General features: G+C 31.5%; 2 protein-coding genes across 3 annotated transcripts in view; one reads left to right on the forward strand and one right to left on the reverse strand.

The window, feature by feature from the left end:
• LOC141453491 (venom allergen 5) overlaps positions 1-24,213 on the reverse strand; it is a 30,173-nt gene that overhangs the window by 2,618 nt on the left and 3,342 nt on the right. The window contains exons 2-7 of one of the 2 annotated variants that reach the window (XM_074126823.1): positions 19,305-19,398; positions 11,497-11,580; positions 5,862-5,980; positions 4,629-4,716; positions 3,002-3,159; positions 551-654 (exon numbers count right to left, since the gene is read on the reverse strand). In XM_074126823.1, the coding sequence (XP_073982924.1) occupies positions 551-654; positions 3,002-3,159; positions 4,629-4,716; positions 5,862-5,980; positions 11,497-11,575 (548 nt within the window). In that variant the 5' untranslated portion in view covers positions 11,576-11,580; positions 19,305-19,398. Of the gene's footprint in view, positions 1-550; positions 655-3,001; positions 3,160-4,628; positions 4,717-5,861; positions 5,981-11,496; positions 11,581-18,755; positions 18,829-19,304; positions 19,399-24,213 lie in introns of those variants that run through there. The other variant, XM_074126822.1, reaches the window with a different exon arrangement.
• LOC141453492 (uncharacterized) lies at positions 19,420-23,129 on the forward strand. The gene is made up of 2 exons (XM_074126824.1): positions 19,420-20,283; positions 22,295-23,129. The coding sequence occupies exons 1-2, from the start codon at positions 20,267-20,269 to the stop codon at positions 22,887-22,889; spliced, it is 612 nt and encodes a 203-aa protein (XP_073982925.1). The 5' UTR covers positions 19,420-20,266; the 3' UTR covers positions 22,890-23,129.

The following is a 24,213-nucleotide window of genomic DNA, read 5'->3' on the forward strand; positions in this document are numbered from 1 at the left end:
ATTTTTAGAGGCATGTGTTAGGAAGCATTAGATGAGTTCCATAATTCGAGTAATAATGCAATTGACACAATTAGACATTGTATTTAGTTTTTATTGCTTAAGGTTAGTTTCGAGAGAGTGGCCAGTCCCTTGAGTAATCATGAATTTCATTTATTTTATTATTTCTTTGTTTTATTTAGAGTTCCAAATAGTTACTAAATGAACGCAAGTATGTTTTTTGAGAATGTATCCATGTACGAATTGACTATTCATATTAACTTATAGTTCAGGATGTGAGGAGAGAATAGAATTCATCTTCTATGTACAAATTTTAGCGTGAGGATGCTTTGGTATACAGACAATGTAGAAACTTGGTACTAAATATCTTTAGTTTACAGTTGATGTGTTACATTGAACTTATTGACGGCTTAGAATAACAGAAGTGATTGGAGCGTGCTTTTTGAAGGTGCACAAAAAAGGATTACTCTTCGGGAATAGACAATTAAATAGGATTTATGGGTAAATTTATAACAAAATTTGAAATTATTTTTAATGTTATTAATAGACTCACGCAGGGCCATAATTGCAGACATATAGTTTAACGTAACCATTCTTCCTTGGATCTTTGTAGTATGTGTAACCACAACCTACCAGATACGAATCTCCCCATACCACCTAGAGGAAACAACAAAAAATATTATTGTGCCATTAATGTGACAGATTGATTATTGAGGCATTACAACAACTTATGCATTTAAAATATTTGTATTCTAAGGCGCCACGGTAGCCGAGCGGGTTAAGAGGCGAGACCTGCAAAGCTAATATGCATTGTGGTACTGGGTTCGATTCCCGGTCTTGGCCTTGGATTTTATTTAATGGTTAAATGAGAAAATAGTAAAGTACGTTTGCTAGTCGCCTCCGTCCACGACACCCAGTAAATGGTAGTTGGACATTAAGCCCCGCCTGAATAAATAGGCGATTACTTTACTACTATTTGTATTCTACTAATAGACTGGACCAGGGCTCCTAAGATTATTTAATAGATTATTTAATTTTAAGATTATTTAATTTAATCCAGTTATTCCAGAAACCCTTCAAAGTAGAAAAGCAACTTCCACTAACATTTTACCGAACCTTTCGTTCAAATCAATGTGAAAATAGAAATCTAAGTGGAATATTCTCTAGGTCAAACTGAAGAATCAACCGCTGAAGATCGTGAAAATCCGCAACAAGTCTGATATATAAGAAAGAATATGCTCACCTCGAGGACAAGATTAGAATAGAATAGAATAGAAAAATAGAATAATAATCTATTGTGTATAAGTTTACAACTTTCTGCTATTGAGTTGGTTAAACATAATAAACTGCAACATGAAATGAATAACTAAAATAAAACAATGCAGTAATAAAATAATATAATACAAACATAAATGAATATAAAAATAAAATTTTCCCTTAAAATTATTAGTTCAATTTAATTTTTAATTAATAAGTTCAACTGAGACTCTTTACTTGAGCCTAATGTTTCATCTGCTTTTTGTCGCTTTTCCAAAGCTTGAGTAACAAAATAGCACAAATTCAGTAAATCTAATTTAGGGCGGAATGTCAAAAGGGAAACTATTTTCAATGTATATTGATTAAAAGTTGATACCTAAGGGACTGTAGTAAGGGCACTCTATTAAAAAATGTTCCAAACTATCAGTTTTAAACAATAGAGGACAAAATTAACGAGATCATTAATCGTTCGCTAAACTATCGTTACTTCCTAGAACAGATAAGTCAGGCCTACCTCAACTGTATCTCTCATATTTTTGCAGTTATCTCACCCCTATACTCAAATCAACTCATCTATACTAAACGAGCAAAATTTTTAATGGACGGTGTTATACCGTTGTCTCGTTTATTCCAAAAGCAGAGATGGGTTCAGAGGTTCGGCTATCATCTTTCATTCTCAAGGGTTGCCGTATATTAGCTCACTTTTTTGGAATATGTTTGCTTAGTTTCTCGTAACTGCTTGGAAAAAATTAACTATTTAATCCCAATAAAATTAGGTTTAGATCGCAAAGAATGTTCTTTTTCTAAAACTTTCACTTGAGGTCATAATTAAAGTTCTAAAAAGTTTCTTGCTTAGCTTAGTCCGCTCAATTCAATAGTATCTCTCAACAGTACCTCACATATTTTCATATATCAAATTTTATCCCTATATTCGAAGGAAACACGTATTAAAAATTAGTCTCCTTTGTAGCTATGATTTCTCTACTCTTCAGTTCGGACCTTCTTACGACCTTCTTTTTAGGTCTTTCGTTAGGCCTTCTTACTAATAGTGTTACTCTGCCGAGCCAGGCACAAACTATCCCGATTGGTCTGAACTCGTCACTAGACCCGTTCGTTCTTCGCTGAAGGGAGTCTTCGACGACCTTTACAACACCTTTAATCTGGTTGTTTGACAATTTGTAAGCAAAGAAGTTTTCCTTCAAATTGAATGAAAAATAAACCTATTCTTAATAGAGCAATTTGAAGATAATACCTCACTAAGAGGCCATTTGTCAAAAGCTACTTAGTTCAACTGAACTTGGCTAGAAATAGCAAGCTACGATAACTGTAAATATCACGCTTTTCCATTTGGAAGACCATCATCCAGATTCAGCGTCTTTAATCCGACCAGTTTTCTTTCAATAAATACGAGTTCTGAAAGAATGCACTTTGGTAAGTTCAAGCAAACCTTGTGACGATTTCACTAAACATTTATATGGATTTTTAAAAATTATTGCCGTACAGAGCTTTGGAAATATAGTCAAGTATTTGTTAATAAAGTTTCTTCAGATTTTTCTCTGACTTAATAGATTTGGAGCACTATTGACAACATGTCGGTAAGATGATGGTGCGTTTTGAAATAACAATTCATTTGTCACTCTGCACCAACAAGAAGTTAATGACTAAACAATTGGTTTGTTCATGATAGAATTAGATCAAATCTAATTGTAGAAGAAAAACACAATTTAGAACATTTAGAATTATTTACCTGCGTATAATGTCCTGATTTCTTAATGTCATTGCCACTTGTGTAAACTTCATTAAACCAATTTCGAATTTGTGCAGCCCATTCTGCAGCCTCACCATATTTATTTGGAGTGGGTGAACTCCACGATATAGCTAAATTTTGGCCAACTGGAAATCTTCCTGAGAAGAAAAAATTCAATTAAAATACCAAATTTTCAAAATTGGGTTCCAGTGACTTAGATTAAGCCACGCCTTAACCAATTAAGAGAAAATCATATGAAACATTTTTTTCGTCAGAGCAGATCAGAGCTCGGAGAGTCTCCAATGACAGTTTAGACTTTCCGTTCTAAATAAATTCAAAAGTCACGTTTTATTCATTCTCTGAGGAAATGTTTGGATATCCTTAAGATTGAATTATAACTTCAGGCTTAATTCACAAACAAAATTGCAAACCAAAAAGTGCAGTTAGAAAAAAAAAAAGAAGCTTGAAGCTCGTACTGATTCTAATTCGTCAGAACGAAATTTGAGAAGAACATGCTGAGTAAAGATGAGAAAAAAATTGGCTAGAGCATAAGTTTTTTTTTTTTGTATAAAAAAAAGAAAACCTTTACTGTAGCTCTATGTTTTTGGTAGCATTGTTGGGTCCTTCATCACGAGATCCTTGGAAATCTTCGAGAAAGGAAACAAATTCAACAGATATTACTTCAGATAAACACGCATGTGAATCCATTTAAGGGAAAATTCTATCATTACAGTCTACAAAGCCCTAATCTTTTCAAGATTGGCAATATCACGTCCCAAATCATAATGTACGTATTTCTCTTTTACTCTAACTAGAAACACAACTGTGTAATACATTGTTATACCTTATCCGAATCCTAAAAAACATTTTTAATACATTAATCTAAGGTGTTTTTCTTTGCTTTAGACGTCAGGATTCTGTGACAGAAACACAACTAAAGTTCTGTACCCGAGATGAAAGATACTTGAGTATTTTGTTTTGAACAGAGTTTTCAACAAAAGTTGGCCAAACTTGCATTTTTCATTTCAAGATTTTAACTTGTATTTTGCACATTGTTTTATACCCGTAAATTGTGATCTGAGAACCTAACTCCAAGTGGTTGAGATCGTGGTGCTCCTAGACAAACAGTGCTGTTCAGGTAACTGTAATTTTTCTTTTCTATCAGCAATAAAACAAAAATGAAGATGTCATCAGCATATCTATTAAAATGTTTTCATAATTTTGATCTAGTTATTTGATGGAGCATTATTATCTATCAAAGTGAATAGATTATAAAGAAGAGTTAAGAGGTGCTCAATTTTTTAAAACCTCCACTATCAGAGTTGAATATCTTAAATAAGATTTAAAGAGATTCTGGCATGAGGGAATTATCGTATAGAGGTTTCAGAATCCTCTCAACTTTTATAGAATTTTTTAATTCATCTCTCAAATTTAAAAGTTCAGAATTAGTAGATTGTGAGAGTTAAATTATTTTATAATGAAAATATAGAATTAGTTTTTCACAACAAATAAAATAATTCAGAGTCCCCCAGCACATTGTAAGTATTTAACTGCTTATCAGTCTAAATTTTTTATAAGAAGATTTTCCGATAACGTTATATAATATAATGCAATGCCTAGTACTTACTTGACGTTCTCCTAATATTGGTATCATGCCTAAAGACACAATTGTCGGCCCATTGCTGCGCCATGTTCGCTAATTCGTCATCCCAAGACTTAAAATAAAGTTTGCATTATTAGAAAACATTTAAAAAATAAACAAATGGAAATGTATGTGGCTTGATCTTGTAGAATAAAATGAGATTGCCAAAAATATAATTACATAAAAAAAGTATTATTTTTTTTAGAGAGAGAGAGGGAGGAAGATAAATTCCTGTGTGTTATAATAGTAGATTAATTCCAAGAATATTTGAGTTCTCCGACTTACTAGGTTCAAAACTACTTTCAGTCAAGAAAGTAGTTTCAGTCACTCAGATAGACTTTTCTAAGTAAAGTATAGTTTCTTGAAATATTTAAACAAACAGAGGTTGCCCAAAAGGTACGAAGCGAAATACCTGCCAAAAGTCTATGCAATTTGGTCTGTAAATTAAAAATTTAAGGGGAAAAACGAGGTCAATATGCTAAACACTAGAAAATTCCTTACAGAACTAATTTCCTATAATTTGGTTTTTACTACGAGTTAGAAAGAGATGTTTTAAATACTTTTGGTGTTTAGAGGGCTGATTTTTTCATTTAATAAACGTCATAACTTTTAATTATTCTAGCTGAAGTACTGGGCATAGCGAACAGTCGCAGTTAAGCGAAGCAAAACTTCTTGAAATTCCATGATCTCCAAAATTATTGTACTTACAACGTATCAGCATCATTGACTAGAGTCTTCTTAGTGCACAGCCTGCTTCCGGACAGTGTTCTCTTGCTACATCAACACTGACCCAGGCCAGCTAAGTCTCTCAGAAAAAGAAAAATCTATAGATTTATTCCCTTCCTTAAATTATTTTATACAATGGCAGAATGTCAAATTGAGAATTTTGCACTGTTTATTTTTTCTAAAAATATAGCTGAAAATATAAATTGAAATGAAATGGCAGTTTTTCGAGCGGGTTAGCAATGATTAATGAAAGTTCTGAAAGGTTAAGAAAAGACAGAAAGCCCTTGAAGAATGTTAGAGAAGATTGGATATCTGTTTCATCTAAAAATTAGAAGAAGAAACAGTCTTTTGAATCTTTGATCCAATAACATCTTGGAACAGTTCTGTGAGTTATCAGCCTGTTAAAAGAAAGTCTTCAGATGCGGCAAAAAAAACAAAACTATAGCTTAATTGAAGTTAAACAATGACACAAATAAATAATATAAAATGTACCATTTCTATCATGTTCGAACCGGTTGGCTGGCCTCGAATTTTTCCTAGCGCAATAGCTTGCCTATATCTGTTGTGCACATCTAAAATTAGTTGCTGCTCTTCAGGGCTAACTTCTCGACCTGGAAAAATTAACAGGTTACCAATCATTATTAAAAGTAAAGTAATGCCTGTTTTTTTTTTCAGGTTGGCTTTGCTTCCAAGTCTAACTACCGATCAGATGTCGTGGGCGGAGTTGGATAGCTAACATACTTTACTTACATTTCTCGTATTATCAAATTAAATCAAATATAAGGCAAAGGACGGAAATCTAACATATCGCACACATCCAGTATCACAACATATCTTTCTTAACATTACCAATGATTTCTTATGTAAAATTATTATAAATGTAAAATGTGGTAAAGTCCCCAATATTGGATAATTCCGTGAGACGTGATTGTAAGTGAACTCAAATTCTCTTAACCGAACGGATTAATGTACTTCCGATGATATATGAATACCCAAAGTAAAATGATAAAGATATAAAAAGTATGCGTGATATGATAGATAAAAACAGCAATAAAATTAGCAATTATTTGTTAATATTGTACCAACTTTTAAGTTTGATTATATTATATATCTCTTTAACAAAAACTTACAGTTTAAAATGTTAAGTATAAGGGTTGATTAAACGCCAAAAGGTACACAAATCAGCTAGTACCCAACATTTCATTCATGCTTAGCTGATATAATTTAAGTAATTTTGCTGCATTAACTTTTTCTTCACATTTTTTTAGAAATTATTAGATGTCACAGACCATTCTGCTGGCCATTTTCATCTACAAAATATTTGTTCAAGTAGCACTGTAGATTGACTATAATATCTATTTATCTATAATAATCAAACTATTAATTACAGGTTAAAAAGAAAACGTTATAAAAAATAAAAAAAAATTATGAGGCTAAAAAATTCAAAACCTTTTTTTAAAAAATGCTTATATCAACATACATCAATGATTTTATTTATTTTTTTAAATCGTCGGTTTAAGTTCATTCTTCGATTAAAGTAATTGTTATTTTATGAAGTAGTCAAACGTTTATAATAATAGGTAATAATTATCTGGCTTTATCGCAAATAGTATAGTTTTCTTCAATTACACTCTCAATGTAGCTGTTCTTCTCACAATGTTGTATATATGTAATATAAAATAAATAAGATATGCATATTTTTAGGGCAGCTAATTATTCCAGTATTTTACTATAAGTAAAATTAGGGAGACTAAATTAAATTACAATTTATTGAGAAATGAATAATTGTTGAATAATCAACTTGTTATTAACTGTGAGTTATTTGTGCTCACGAATATTTCGGTAAGACGAATTCAAGACTGAAATATTCTGTTAAATCCGTGATTCAAATTTAAACAGTAGCTGACTCTAACTTTGTTTTTCTCTACTTTAACATGCATGTATATGTGACTACTAAGAATAAAGGGCATATTAAAGATAAATCCAAAGAATAATTTGAAATGGAGTTAAAATAAAGTACCAATTTAAAAACGAAGATATAATATACATTTTATCATAATTATAACAAAATAATATTATGAATGATCTGGCCAGCATAAGGGTCTGTGACATCTAATAATTTCTAAAAAAATGTGAAGAAAAAGTTAATGCAGCAAAATTACTTAAATTATATCAGCTAAGCATGAATGAAATGTTGGGTACTAGCTGATTTGTGTACCTTTTGGCGTTTAATCAACCCTTATACTTAACATTTTAAACTGTAAGTTTTTGTTAAAGAGATTTTTGTACCTTTTGGATAGATCTTCATTTTTGTCTATTTTACAAAGTTACTTATCTGCTTCACAGATTTTTTTAAAATTTAGAATAAGCAATTCTATCATTATAACCTGATAAGGTGTTAAGTCGGAACCATAACTACCATTGGAGAGATCTTTTTAAAGAATGATTATAGTTGCCATCCTCAATAACAATTTTTTTGAGAAAGCGTTTTGAATAAAATAGGAAGGTATTTGTACGTAAAAAGCAAAATTAAACGGCGATTTCAGTACTTCCTCTTAAGAGGAGTAAGAAAAATAAACTGCGATTACAGTACTTCTCCCTAAAAGGCAAAGATTTTGAATCGAACGACAATTCATTAATGTAAATAGGTTCACCCATTGATAATTTTAACGATTGCAGTACTTCCTCTTAGTAGGTGCAAGAGCTTGATGGCCCTTCACAGTCAAGTAGAGGAGCTTTAACAACTTATTCGAGCTGAATTTTATCAAAATCGGACTAAGCGTTATAGAAATATTGGTAATAATAGTTTTAGAAAGGGCCTTACTTGGGTGGGGCAAACTCCCCTCCTTATGAGGCACAGCGTTCAGACTTTTAAAGTGCAAATCTGTACAAAATTTCGATTCGAATCACACTTCATTCATGACAATCGGTTCTCGTGTCGATAATTTGAAACGATTGCTATACTTTCCCTTAACAAGTGTAAGAGCTGATCGCCACTTTAATGGTACGTAGTGGAGCCCTAACTCTATCATCCTACCAAATTATTTCAAAATCGGGCTAAGATTTACAGAGTAATTAGTAATAATAATTTTGGAGGGGGCCTTACATAAAGGGGGCTAACGCCTCTCCTATTCGATGTACAGCGTCGAGACCCCCAAAAGGCACATCTACATAAAATTCCGAATCGAATGACACCTCATTCATGAAAATCGGTTCACGCGTTTAGGCGCTACGCAGTTTACAAAAAAGGTAACAACAACAACAACAACAACAACAAGAACAACAACAATTTTTGAAAATGTAGTTTTTGTGCATTTTTCGCATCGTTTTTCTCGAAAACTAATTAATCTATGTTATTACGAAAAAATTACAGATATAAAGGAGGATTTGCCCTATATTATAAAGAAAATTTGGGAATTTTATCTTTTATAGAAAAAGAGAAAAAAATTGTCAAAGTTGGGTGTTTTTCAACATTACGCTTTTTCGTGCAGTTTTTGACGATCAACCCTTATACAACTGTCCTACCGGACAGTTTTAATCTACTTGATTAGTAGGTTGCAGAACTTAGGTTTACCTTTTATAATGGTTTACCTTTTAAATGAAACACTTATCAATATTCAACAAGAGTTGTTAGGCAATTAATTCTTAGATTCAACTTCTAGATGGAATCGCTAAAATTGTAAAAGGAAGATACAGTTTCAGTCGAAGAAATGAAGATAGATATAACATATAATTTTCAAAAGATCATTTTTTCTTGAATTTTCGTGAACAAATTTTAACTTAACTCATAGCTTTTTCGCAACAGTTAGCTTCTTGACCTACTGATTGACTAGTCCTTGATCACAGAACTGCCAAAATTTAATAGTACGCATCAAATTAAAAATAGAAAAACTGGTTCAGGCGCCTTTCGTTTAAAGTTAACAAGACTTTTCGGAAAACTGATAAAGTAATGCGAAGAACAGTAAATCGGAACAGGCAACGCCTAAAGATACAGAATGTCACCGTCTCCACTTTCTGCGCGAAAGGTAAAGGAAGAATAGTATAACGTCGAATGAACTTTCTCAACTAGCCACCGGGATAATTGCCAACATCTCTTAGAAAATCCTTCTGGCGTGCTCTAAAAAAGAAGATTAGTGACATATGATGAGAAGTGATTTACTGGTTAGAATCTGAGCCAAGTGGCCAATGTTTGGACCAAAGTCAATTGGCATTTCTGGTCAGCGCAAGAGTACAATTTGAGAAAAAGTTGAAGTGTGTATTGTGGCACTAACCAATAGTAATTTGTTCCGGTTGAGTTTAATTTAATTTCGACATTTACTCCCGAAAAAAACTTAGTAGAAAGCACTAATAAAAAGAAGGCTCTGAAACAGTAGGCAGCTGAGTCAATCGCAAAGAATTTTAGTTCCAACGTATTTGGGTTTGGTATGTCACTGTTAGACGAAAGAAAAATTGAAAAACTTGATGGCACTGAACTTCTTTCAGTGGGTGCGTTCCACTTGGCGACCACAACGACCACGACCACGACCGCGATTTTGGCCGTTCCACTTGCTTGTGAGCGTTGCGATCGAAAACCCAAGTGGAACGGACTGTGGGCGTTTTAACCGTTCATGTAAACATTGCATATGGCGGCCTCGAAAATAAGTTAAAAGCTTGAAGAGGTTGTTTTTTAATTTAAACCCCATTTATAAGCAGTTATAATAAACTTTATTAATTTTTGGTAAAGTTGACTTATATTAAAAGAATATATATAATTCAATTTTTTATATTACATTTTAGTGGAGTATTTATAAAATTTACGTTTAAATAAAATTAAAATGTCTTTTGTGGCAACAGTTGGATATTTATTAATAATGCTTTAGAAAGTTCTTTATCTAGTTCCGATTAGAGTGGAATGTAATTTTACAAAATCGCAATGATAAAAAGCGAAAACTTAGGCCACGTATTATTAGCTATCAGAGTAATTGATCTTTATTCAAATGAAGAATTTAAAAGTTATTTCAGGTAAATGATTTTGTGTTATTCAGTGATAAGTAATGTAGTATGTAAAGGGATAAGTAATTATTTATTTATTTATTTTTTGTAGACTTTCGAGAACCACATTCTATTATTTACATGAAATAATACTTTCATTTACATGAGATAATTTTTTCGGTCGCCATATTTTGTTTTAAAAATTGCGCCAACTCTGAAAGCCCACTTCGACCCAGCTCTATAGATGGGGCGTTGTGGTCGTTGTGTGGGCGAAAATAATGACGTCATTAGTGACGTTTTCGCCACGACCACAACGACCGCGGTCGCCAAGTGGAACGCCTGAAAGTATGTTTTGGTCGTTGTGGTCGCCAAGTGGAACGCACCCTCTGTAGTTCACTCTTAGCTTCTTCAACTACCAATACTTCTTTCGATCTACTGCACACTTTCTGTGCAGGAGAAAATTTTATAACTTGACCGAAATCGAAATCAGGGTGTAGGAGATCAGGATTGGGTGGTATAGAAGTGTTTAGAATTCTAAATCCAAGGAATATACCAGGGACATCCAAAAGGTGGCCAAAAAGTGTCACGACCTAAATACGTTACATGTTGAATTAAGTACAAAAATGATTTTTTAATAAATGTAGTACATTTTATGTACCCCACCTTTCGATTTGACGAGGAGGTCCCCTAGCTCTGAGACCAAGACTTTCATATTTGATGGGAATTAATTGAAACGTCGACAAAAAAAGGAGTCTTATTTTCTGAACGCTCCAAATATGTATAAATGAATCCAATGAAATAAACAGTCGGCCAGAAAAATTAACTAATGGATTATCTTATTTTGATGCAACATAACCACTGAAAACAAGCAAAACAGTTCCTTCTTCTGACCCTTCTTATTAACCTTTAACCAGTAATTGTGAGTTGGATGGGATATTCCTGTAATTTACCTCCCGAACTGGAACTTCACATCTTTTGATTAACTGAATTATATTTTTCTAATTAATAATATTACATTCGACTTTACTTAAAACAAAAGTTACATATGCACAGATGGATATTAGTCGCTATCCAAGTAAATAACTACTTTCTTTGTATGAAGAGAGAGACTGGTATTAAATAATTCTTATTTTTACGTTAAAAAAAAAGTACTTACTAAGGACTTGGCCGCCCTGACAGGATAGAGCGCACTTAATCGCAAGTGCGATTAGCAATATCTGTATGAAGGGATGCATTTAATCTGTAATAAGAATGGTTTAATTGTCTTTCATTTATTAGTAATTGGTTTAAATGACAAAGTATAATACATAAATGCATCTAGAAAAAGTGATAATAATTGTCCAAATTACTTACCTCTATAATTACTAGCTTACTTATACTAAATATAGTTGCTTTTGGGCCAGATTCAGGTTTTACGATGTATATATTACAGAAAAGCATATTTTTTATTTATTTTTTTATTTTAATTAAAATAACAGTCATTTGAGGATCTTATCTAGACATTTAATTTTATGGTAATCTGGCAGCTTAATATTGTATATGTGTACTCTAGTGAACATACAAAATGGAACTTTTTTTATTAAAAAAGAGATGTAAAATAAAAATAAAAACTTGATGTGACTCTCTTCAATGTTTATTAGAGAAATTTATTATAAAATCTCGCCAAAATGCTTTAATGTAAACGATATATATTTTTAAAAAAATAGTCAGCTACTCCAATTAATATTTTCTTGATTTTAAATGTATTATCATTAAATTTAAAGTAATGTCAGAAATAACCCAAACCAGGACCTCGCGAAGAGAAATTGGTGCCCGGAAAAACTAATAATTTAACGTTATTAGGAAAATTATTGCTTAATTATATAATCATTACATTAGGAAACTTTTCTTACATTATTAGAAAGTTGAAAAACCAAAGAACTACTCGGATTTCTCAGTATTTACCGGTGGAAAAATTCTAATTCAAGAGGCTGTACTGGGTAAAGTGATTGATATTGAGTTTTCCCCTTTTGACAGATTTCCTGAATCCCCCCCCCAAAACACAGGTTTTAGCACATTAAGCATGTGTTATGAACACTTGTTCAAAAATGAAAAATTATAGGAAGCTCAAAATTCACGTTATTGTTTTCGTATCTCATTGTGGAAACTGGTTCTAACGTTGTGATGAGATTTCATTAACCGGATACATTATTTTACGGAATGCATATTTCTTGAGATTTTTTTGAAAAACGGCACCACATATTTTTGTCCTTTATTATTTTTTTTTTCTTTTATTGTTACATCGAAATGAATTTGCCCTATTATACATGAACGAAGAAGCCAAAGGTCAATCTCTAAAACTAATGTAATCAGACTGAGGCTTTTCAGATAAATTGCTCTTTAAAGAGTGAATTCTCGCTGATCCTCTGGATTCCCCCAAAGAAAGTCATGAATAGTCCCCTCTTCAAGTACAAATCTCCATGCTTACAGTTTCAACTTCATATAAAATTGTGGCTTTTGAGGGCTAACTCTGTCACGAGGTTTTTTGTCTCTGTGAAATCAAACATTTAATACAAATTCTAATTTATGCATTATTAATCAATTAAAGTTGCAAATTTTATGATAATGAAGAGTGTAGTCAGAGTTTCACAAGGATTTTCTGTTTTTAAAAGACGGACAATTAGACAATGTATATGTATATTTATTTTTATTTCTTTAGTGGGCCTAGAATTTCCCGGGAAAATCCAGTTTAAAAAACCTTTAATTCGATTCTCTATTTCCTGAGGGTTCGCCAACGAATGGAAAATATAAATGCGGATCTGATGTTCAATGACGTCCAGCATTTACAGCCTCATTCCATATTCACTTACTATTCAATACTTTTCAATTGATCATTAAAAATTGTATAGATTTATAAATACTTATTGTTTCTTGTATAACCAAATTTAACGCAACAATTGCATTCATTAACGATCGATTATTTAGCAACTATTTAAAACTATTTGTATATTTTTATTGAAATTTTTATTATTATACTGTTGTATTTTTATTTTATGCTATGTTTTAATGTTTTTGTTAAACATTTTAACATATTTTATTAAACATTTATTAAATTTATTTAAGTTATTTTATGCTATTATTTCTTAACGCTGAAATATTTATTGTCTGTGTTAAAATGAATAACTTATGTACTTCTGCAATTGTAACAAGATATCTGGACTAAATTTTTATAGTTTCAATTCTTCTTTTTGTCCTTAACATTGATTCACTATTGACTTTTTTTTCTTTTTGATATGTAATTTGAACGCTTTTTTTACAAATACTACGGTCGAAAATTAACATATTTTAATTCTTTTGTACAATACATTCGTAAACTATGTGTATGGGTTGGGTTCACCCAGTACGAATCTGTGTGTAAGCGTCTAGCTTGTAAATGTAAATTTAATATTTCGATTAAGTAATTATTAGAGTTGCGGGCAAAACGTTTCAATAAAAATCGATTAAAAAACTGATTTAGTTTTCGTTTTTGGATGTTCTTTCCTGTTATTTCGTTTTCAAAAATAGTTTAGATTATTATGTTGCCTTTTTCGAAAATAAGTAATTGAAATTCCCCAAAAAATATTTATTTATAAAGAGGGGGAAAACTGAGTGACGTGTTGAATGAGAAACTAGAAATTAGTTTAATTTAAAAACAATTAAAAGCAATTTGATTCATAAGTACAGTATCTCTGCACAAATTAGACAAAAGCATGTTCCGAACAAAAAACTAAATTCACGACCGGAACAGGTTTGCAGGAGCGTTTCTGTACTGTAACGTCATTAGCTAGATGATTAAAGTCTTAGGGGTATTGCTTTATTTCGAAAAATAAACTTTTAAAAATGAAATTAATCCAGTATTCATAATATAGACAATAAAGAAGATATCTTTTATTTTATAGCAGAGCTCTAATCTTTGAGTATTGTGAATTAGACACAAATAAACATGAATTAAATTATTGTACTTTTAATAAATAAAAAATTTCGGATCAGCCTTGTTCGCTATTGTAAAGAGAGGGGATACTTTATGGGTATGAGTTAGTTCAAGAATTTAATTATTGGATGTAATATAATTATTTTTTTAATCGAAGTGGACCTGAAAACTGTAGATAAACTGTTGGTGTTCAATTAATTTTTCATGTTACATTATTCAGGGTGATTCATTTAAAACGCACCTATCGCTAATAACTTTTTAGGAAAGCGGAATTCCGAAAAACCCACGAAGTAAACTTTTTTTTTTATCTAGTTTTCAAATTTTTTACTCCCGATGCTGTATCTTCATTTTTGGCGGAGTTACGGCCAAAAAACTATTCGGGGTTTCATAAGGACCACTGGTTTTGACAATGATTGTGAAAATTGCATACAAAAATGTGAAAAATGACGTTGACCCCGTTTCGATATTGTTGAGATATTTAAGATTCTAAGTTACAATTTTATCTATTCGTGATCGATTTTCAATATTAATTTTCCACCAGAAATACACGTTTTGGGAGGTCCTCCGACTGCAAAAAATGTTATTTGTGTCGCAAAGAACCAAAATAATAATAATTGCCAGGGAGCGGCGGGTGTTGGTCTAGTGGTCAAGAGCTTGGCTTTGTAAGTGGAAGATCCCTAGTTCAAATCCCGCGTATGACTACATACAGGGTGTTCAGCATAAGACTACGGTAACTTCGGGAGGCGATTCTGGGCATCATTTGCAACAAAAAATTCCATATAAACTATGGCTCGATTCGGCTCCGTTTTGTAGATATTTTTAATTTTATATTTTTTCAAGGTACTACTTCTTTTTAGCAAACAGTTGTCTATATTTCTCAAACTATTATAGCTAAAGAAAGTTCATTCAGCTCATTAGAAAGAAGGTTAAATTTCCTTTTAAATAAGCTAATTTATATTTCAAAATAATAATATTAAGTATTTCAAATTGTGTCCCAAACATAAGAAATAGCAAGTTTCTAATTTTTTCCAAAAACTTTGACTTCACTTTTCTCAAAAACATTTTATATGAAAAAACCGTGCACATTCATGAAAAACATCTACATACCTTTCGAAAGGTATACAATGCATAGGGGTTATTTTAAAAATTGATGCAGAAATCTGTGATTAATTGCAAAAAAAGTAGGCCTCAAAACAGCGTCGGCATTATGAAAGGAATTCACCTACCATAAAAATATAATTAATTAGAATCATCAAATCCAGTACGATTTTTTGCAAACGTGTAATTTAATAATTAATTAATTTAAGAACTATATTCAAAAATATATAATTTACATCATAAATAATAAAATAAAATAAAAAGAAGAAATTGGTGTTTGATGTTAATTGAGCGTTAGGAACCAATTCCAAAAGAAAGGATTTTCCTTTAACGAGTTTAGGACTGTGTGCTATTCTTTAGTCAATTCACAAATATGCTAAATAATTTGAATAAAACACAGATTTTTTTTTTAACTACTCCACAAACTTTTGGAACTAGGCGGAGTTCTCGATTACTTATTAGCTCTCCACAGCCGCCTATCGTACATCATCATACACCAATTTCTTCTTTTTATTTTATTTTATTATTTATGATGTAAATTATATATTTTTAAATATAGTTCTTAAATTAATTAATTATTAAATTACACGTTTGCAAAAAATCGAACTGGATGATTCTAATCAATTATATTTTTATGGTAGGTGAATTCCTTTCATAATGCCGACGCTGTTTTGAGGCCTACTTTTTTGCAATTAATCACAGATTTCTGCGTCAATTTTTAAAATAACCCCTATGCATTGTATACCTTTCGAAAGGTGATTGTATGTAGATGTTTTTCATGAATAGTGCACGGTTTTTTCATATAAAATGTTTTTGAGAAAAATGATATCAAAGTTTTTGGAAAAAATTAGAAACTTGCTATTTCTTATGTTTGGGCTACAATTTGCAATACTTAATATTATTATTTTGAAATATAAGTTAGCTTATTTAAAAGGAAATTTAACCTTCTTTCTAATGAGCTGAATGAACTTTCTTTAGCTATAATAGTTTGAGAAATATAGACAACTGATTGCTAAAAAGTAGTAGTACCTTGAAAAATATAAAATTAAAAATATCTACAAAACGGAGCCGAATCGAGCCACAGTTTATATGAAATTTTTTGATGCAAATAATGCCCAGAATCACCTCCCGAAGTTACCGTAGTCTTATGCTGAACACCCTGTATATTAAAAAAAAAGTAATATGATGTATTAAGTTTTATGAATCCTGCATACCGGGATTCGAACTGGGGATCTCTCACTTACAAAGCCACGTTCTTTGCCACTCGACCAACACCCTAGCAAGATATTCTTACCGTAATCAAGAAGAAGTCTATCAAGAAGAATTAAGAAGTCTTGCATACGGGGCACAAGAACATGATGTGATGATTGCTTTTATTTGATGATAAAACTAGTTTATCTTGATTCACCTACAACCATTGCATTACACTATATTTTTTTAAAATCTTCAATTATTATTATTTTGCGTCTCAAATAACATTTTTTGCAGTCAGAGAACCTCTCAAAACGTGTATTTCTGGTGGAAAATTAATATTGAAAACCGATTACAAATAGATAAAATTGTAATTTTGATCTAAAATATCTCGTCAAATATTAGGGATATCGAAAAGGGGTCGTCATTTTTCACAATTTTTTTATGTAGTTTTCACAATCATTGTCAAAACCAGTGGTCCTTAAGAAACCCCAATCAGTTTTTTAGCCGTAACTCCTCCAAAAATGAAGATACAGCATCGGGGGTGGAAAATTTTAAAACTAGACCAAAAAAACATAGTTTAATGTTTTTTTTTCGGATTTCCGCTTTCCTAAAAAGTTATTAGCGTTATTGGTGCGTTTTAAATGGATCACCCTGTATATTATACAACTATTTATGGGTAAGTGCAAAATGTACTAAAGAGATCACTGTTAATTTCACTTCCTTATAATATTTTCATTATTTTATTTGCAACTCCTCTAAAGGTTATTGAATATGAGATTTGTAATTTGTCTGTTGCTTTGAATATATTTTGTGCTTAATTACTTCTTGGAGTAAAAGACCTATTGTTATTGTAGCATTTTGTTAGAATTCGGAAAAATGTTGGTTTTTAGATTCGTTGGAAATCAGTAGCGTATTAGTATTGTTCATCTTTTTTGATGACTGATTTAATAATCCAAACGAAAGCAAGATTATTGATAATGTCAAACAATGGTTTATTTATCTATTTTTTTGTTTTGCCAAAATTTCTACCTAGAGACTAGGTATCATCAAGGTTTACTCTTATAACTATTAAGTAATTACGTATCTAAACAGGCAAGCCAAAAGACACTCAAACTTTTAATGTTAAAAATACAAAACAAATTATAATTGGTAAGAAGTATAACCCTGATGATGACCTAGTCTCCAGGTCAAAAACTTGGCAAAAAAATGAATACAAAAATTATGACTGAAAGTTTGCAATAACATTTCTTTCTGAACGGAATTATATTTGCTGTCTTTTTTTATCTACCCAAGATAACTCGATACATCCAGAGCTACATATATGAATTAAAAATTTCTTCCCTAGTTACATCCCATTCTTTTTGCATTCAGAGATTATTGTAGGGCTATTTTTTTTTAAAAAAAATAACGAGATATTGGAACTTTGGTCTAATTTAGAATACGCATGATGCTAACGCAAGTGTCTCAGACAGAGTTGCATAAGCTTTTTTATCAGTTTATCGAAGAAGCTTCAAGTTGTCCACAATTATAGATTTTACATTAAAAAGTATTCTTAAGGGTAAAATTGTAAATTGACTATGAAATAAAGTAATACTTCAGAAAATCAGAATTCTGAAGGAAATGAAAACTTATGAAGGATTGAAAGAATTTGAAGAGAGAGAAAAAAATTTCCATTTACAGTCTTTCAAACCTCGTAACTCTTCTGCTCTTGTTCATTTTTCAATCTGGGTAGTGTTCATCGTCTTATTCCTGTATATTTGTACGTCTAGTTTGTGCTAATAATATTTTCTAAATAATATGAATTTCCTGTTTAGTTTTTATTCAATTATGAGATGTAAAACGATGCAGTTTTCTTATAAATCTTATTTCTAACATAGAATCTAGAAATTTGGTGAATGTCTTAAATACAATTTACGCTCTATGTAAACACAAATTTTTAGTTAAGTTATTTTAAAATTTAAATCGATTAAATGCAGTCTTAGATGCATAAATTGTGAGATTCTTACAACCTAGATCATTGCAGCACCTCCTTTTAGTGATATGTCTCCCTAACAAATCTAATAGTGAGAAAATTAACTATTTAAAATTATTTATGATTATTTCAGTTTGTTAAAAACTAAATAAGGAATACTCTAAACTTTAATGCTATCATATCAATGAAATTAGTGTCTTACCTTTTAGGCAGAGCTAAACAACCTAACCGTAAACTTGAAAATGTTAGAAGTCAATAACAGTTCTGCAGTCAATATATAATGTGATTGCAACTTCTGTGGTGGGGATTCATCCCACTATTTTAGCGACACTCTTTATTATTTTATTTTTAATGTTCAAGTTTAATAATTATTGCTTCCAAATGAGCCTGATAAAAATCTTTTTAACTTCAAATTGTGTACTCACTTGATGAAAAATATACGATTGGAACTACCTCATTATTGTAAACTTTATTCCAAATAATTAAAAAGTAATTTTTCATATTCTTGGTTCTAACTCATCGGTTTTTACAAAGACGTAGGGATTATAACTGGGAAACCTGAAAGTTGTGGAGGATTTTTGGCCGCGAAGAAGGTAAAGAAACAGCCCGACATCTAAAGATCTACAGACTGGCTCAATGGGTATTGAAATGAAGTAACGTCAAAAGGTTCAAATACAGTAGAAATAATTTTTGTTTTCTTATTCTAATCTTTATTTTCTCACTAACTTTTTTTAAACATTCTCTAATTTACCTTTCTCCTGGTTATTTGTACTTCTTTTAATTATAAAACTAGTACCAATCCAACAGCAGCCCTAGACAATTGGTAGTTGGACGATTACTCTTGCCTGGAAAGAAAGGAGATAAATTTACTGGTTTTTAATTATACAAATATTGAAAAAGTTGGCAGCTATAAAAAGAGATATGTTGAAAAAGAAAATAAAGACGATTTTCTCATCAATATACTTTTATTTATATCACACCAGACCAGGAAGAAATTTGTTTTACGTTAGTTAGGTGACGCAGCGTGAGCTTATGTAACTTATGTTGTATTCATCTCTTGGTAACGACACTGACCTTAATAGTGTTCATTCCAAACTATTCTCATTGCCATAGTAACTATTTTGAATCATCCTGCTGAAACACCTGCTTTATAGATTATCGAAATTAGATGACCATTAATTTTTTCAGCATCTGTGTATTCCGTTTAGATTTCTATATTTTTAAAAGAGATAGTTTTACACAGTACAGAGCGAGAGTGTGGATGACAACTTTCAGTATAATAAATTTGATGGGGAAAATCTTAAAGAGAGAAAGACAAAGTGAATGACTGGCAAAGAACTCTTTATGGAAGCCATGCACGATCTTGTTACTGGATTACATTTACATGTGAGACGAAGCCCGGAAGACGGTTTGCATGTAGTTAGCGCGTATGGCTTTATGTGTTGGCTTCGGAGATCATCATGGGCACTCCCACGAATAGAACATATAACCTTGGGATCATTTCTTGATTAAAGAGTGCCCACAAAGATCAGAATGAATCTTATGTCCGCCTGTACCTTGTTATTCTATCTTGTAACTTGACGGCTTTAATACTATAAGAGAATTGGTGCCGATGTCTAAAACATCGGGTGAGAACTAACATTTGATACCACTGAGGCAGCGCCTACTACTTCTAGAATTAAGGATATCTGAACATAAAATCTCCATGTCAGGATGATTTGCCATTTTAGGTAAGTGATAATTATGACCATCAGTGAGTATCAAGTTAACTGAAGGCTGGTGTCATACTTGTTCTGCAAGGTAAAAAAAAAAAAACTGTAACAGACCCGGAACCTCTGTCATGTGTTGGTCTGTGACCAGTGAAGCCTTTTGGCGTAATACCACCGGCCAAAGACAGACGAAACAGTTCCTTTTCCTTACTAAACTTTGACCATCGTGAAACCTAACTTCGGCGAAGAGCTCCTTTCTCTGCTCACTTGCTGAAAAGACATCTAAGTCTGTTGGATGCGGTCGACAGTGAGTGACTCCAACAATCCATGGGGCTTAGTAAGTTTGCTTGCGCTTAAGTTTAGCCCAAAAATTGAACTTGACATGTAATATGTAAATATTATTGAAAATACTTTAGACTAGTAAAGATTTTAGAAGTTATAATAAGAAAAACAACATAAAAACACAACTTAAAAAAAAAGCAGTTAAATTTAAATTAATGTACAAATGAAAAATCTATTTGTCTAATCTTCAAGCAGAATTATACAATATATATTCTTTCTTTTTTATTTTTTTTTTAAATAAAAAGTAAAAAGTCAAGGTCTTAATTTATAAAAGAAGTTTCTAATTTATATTTTGAAAGCTGTTAGCAGGAATTAATGTCTTCTTTCAGGTAAATAAAATAATCAAGTTAAATATGTTTTAAAGTTTGTTCTTTGTTCTTCATTTTCATCTTAAATTTTCTTCATAATTCAGAACGATGCAAATTGTGAAGAGTGCAACATAAATATCAGGAAATCGTTCACGCTATTTTGGTAATCAGGCTATAAAGTTGGCCTGCAAACTTCATTTATGTTTGTTTGTTTTCATTAATTCTTAAACTGGCTGTTTCTGAGCGTAATTACGAATTTGAGTTACCACTAGAAATCTTCTATCATGAGATCCCTTTTGTAGAAAGAGTGATGTTTACAGATTAAGGTGTTGTATGTGTTTTGTGTGGAGTCAGAGGTAAAAATAAAATACAGAAAGTGAAATTTGAAATTTAATTTGAACGTGATTAAAGGCTTTTGGAAAAAATTAATCAACAAAAGAGCTACACTTAACTGAATTAGATTTTGTCGATATGTCGATTGTACAAGCTAGTGAAAATTTGCACTATAAAAGGAAAGATGTCTTTGGTTAGCTGTAGCTGACCAGCATTGGTTTAAAAAAAAATAGTTATTTAAAGGATCTTAGAATGCAAGGAAAGCTTATGGCAACATGATAGGGCTTGTCAAATCTTAGCGAGAAACTGTCAAAACAATCTCAGCACAAAATTCAAACTTACTCATTCTCGAGATTTAGAAATGGTATTATCTAAAGCAACCGTTAGCCGTCATTTGCGTAATTAGTGAAAGATAAGAGATGGTTAGCTCACCACAAAAATGGATTCTCATCCATTCTTGTGTACATTCATTAAGGAGTCATTAAAAGAAATACATTATTTGATCATCAGAAACGTCATTTTAGTTTATTCTTTTTTTTTATGCTCACCATTTAATGTTTATAGTTTTAATCTAGAAATAAATTTCTGAATCATATTTATGTTAATAATTTGTGTAACATAAATAGTGGCGGACCTAAAATTTTTGCGGAATATTTAGGTTTGTGAAGTAAATGCATTAATAAGGGTTTAACCCTTAAACTTTCCTTGGTGCCCTAGTAAACCAAAAGAACTTGTAAAAGAAAACGTACATTCTTCTGCCTTTTTGCGATATATTGTTTATTAAGATGAATTCCATCACCTCTGTGCTTCACTAATGTACAATATCCACTGCAGTCACTTTCCTTTCAGGCGTAGAGGGTGTAACGCGCGCTCCCACTTCTTCTTGAAAATGTAAAATAATTATTGGTCATTAACAGGAGGGAGTATCGTGAAGCTAAAGAGTGGAGGACTTAAGATCAGTTTCTAAGTCATATTTATCAGAAGTTAATCATGGCGGGCAGTTATCAGTACGTAATTCTCACTACAGTTGTATTGTTGGTATGTTTTAGTTCGGTTAAGTCTGCAAAAGTTAATCAAAATATACGTCCTCGTCTCCCTGGCAAAAAGGATATGAGTAATCGACCAGGTATCCAGAGGAACAGGAATAATTTAGATTTCAATGATAAGAATCGCCATCGTCTTTTTGGTAATAATAAACATCGTCCAGAACACCAAGATAATCCAATTAAAGAAGATATATCTGACGAAGAACATGTGGTACATCAAGATCATTTTCATCATCACCATCATCAAAGAATTGTACACAAAATCAAGAAAATTCCAATATTAGTGAAGAAGGAGGTAGAAGTTCCTTTCCCAGTCTATGTGAAAGTGGAACATCCTAAAGCTATTCACGTGGAAAAACCATATCCAGTAAAACTGGAAAAAGAAGTACCTGTTCCAATTAATATTTACATACCAAAACCATATCCAGTTATAAAGGAAGTGCCAGTTCCATTTAAAGTGTTTGAAGAACGTATGGTTCCGTATTATGTGATACAGCTGAGGCTGGGTGAGCCCAGTGCATTTACAAAAGGAACACCCTTATCCAGTAGAAAAGGAAGTGCCAGTGCCGGTGAAGATTCCAGTAGAAAAAATAAATAAATCATTAAATAACCGAGTGAACCTTCAACCCAGTGAGCGAACTCCCCACTTTATTAAAAAACAATGTTTAGCTTGTGAAGGGTACTAAATTATTTGCTGTCAATTCATTATTATTGTTTAATTGATTTTCTATATTTATTACATTCGATTTTTAACTGTTATATCTTTTTTTTGTGTGTATTTATAAGTAATTATTTTCAATGATTTTGAAGTATAAGCTTTGCGTTGAAAATAAATTAATTTCTGCAAAAACGAAACGATTCTTTTAATTACGGTTTACTCTTTCATTTGTACATTAATACAAAATTTTTGTTCAAAATGCGTTCAAAACTAAAAAAAAAAAAAAAAAAAAAAAAAAAAAAAAAAAAAAAAAAAAAAAAAAAAATATATATATATATATAAAAACTTACATGTCTTTCTCTAAACCACAGTTTATGTATTGTAAAATTGTCTTAATCTTAGAATATATAGTAAGTAGATTGTTCCTTAATTACTGTTTACGGTAACTATAACGAAATGCAGCGAACGTGATGCCATCTTCTACAGAACCCCAACAAAATTACTGTTTTCTGAAAAACGTTTCACAGCAGTGTGATAGGGTTAACATAACGCTATGTCGAAGATAAAAATGAAATCCTTTAGCGACACTTCCTTGATAACTACAGAAGGCTTGAGAAAAGTCATTCTGGACAAGAAGCATATTTTCCAATACAAAATTTTGGCCATACTTTTGTTCCTCATAAATATTACTTAAAGATGTTAAACAGTGCACGTTTGTGAAGTTAACACATCCAAACACTTTGCGACATCTGAGCTCAGCAATCCTTTTTCTAACTATTGTAGTAAGGGATAATAAACACTTATTGGGAAATATGATCAGATGTTCGAAAAATCTAAAATAATTTGTACGTCCGTGTTCCTGTCACTCCCAACTCGGAATTTTTTCTCTTTATTTTCCTTAATACTCTTTAAACAGAGGATCATTAAATTGAAATGGCTCTCTAATTGGAAGCCTAATATCTAAACTAATTTTGCAAAATCATCTAAAAGGTCAGCAGATAGTATTTCAGTCAGCCTAAATAGTGATAATAGTCATGTGAATTTAAAAAAGAAACCGAAGTCTAGGACATTTTTCATGGATACTTAAAATAATGCAGGCACCCAATAGCGATTATGAGGTCGCTTTAAATATTTACACAAATATACATACTCAACAATACCAATTGTTCTGAGAGCTGAATGTTTATCAGATACTATTTAGTCAGAACCATGGTTGTCGCGCACGCAGACAATTCTAGATCACTAGAATAAACATATTTTCTCC

The sequence above is a fragment of the Rhodnius prolixus genome, unplaced genomic scaffold (genome assembly GCF_049639745.1).
Source record: "Rhodnius prolixus isolate KJV_2025 unplaced genomic scaffold, Rpr scaffold_3, whole genome shotgun sequence".
In the NCBI taxonomy this organism is placed as follows: Eukaryota; Metazoa; Arthropoda; class Insecta; order Hemiptera; family Reduviidae; genus Rhodnius; species Rhodnius prolixus.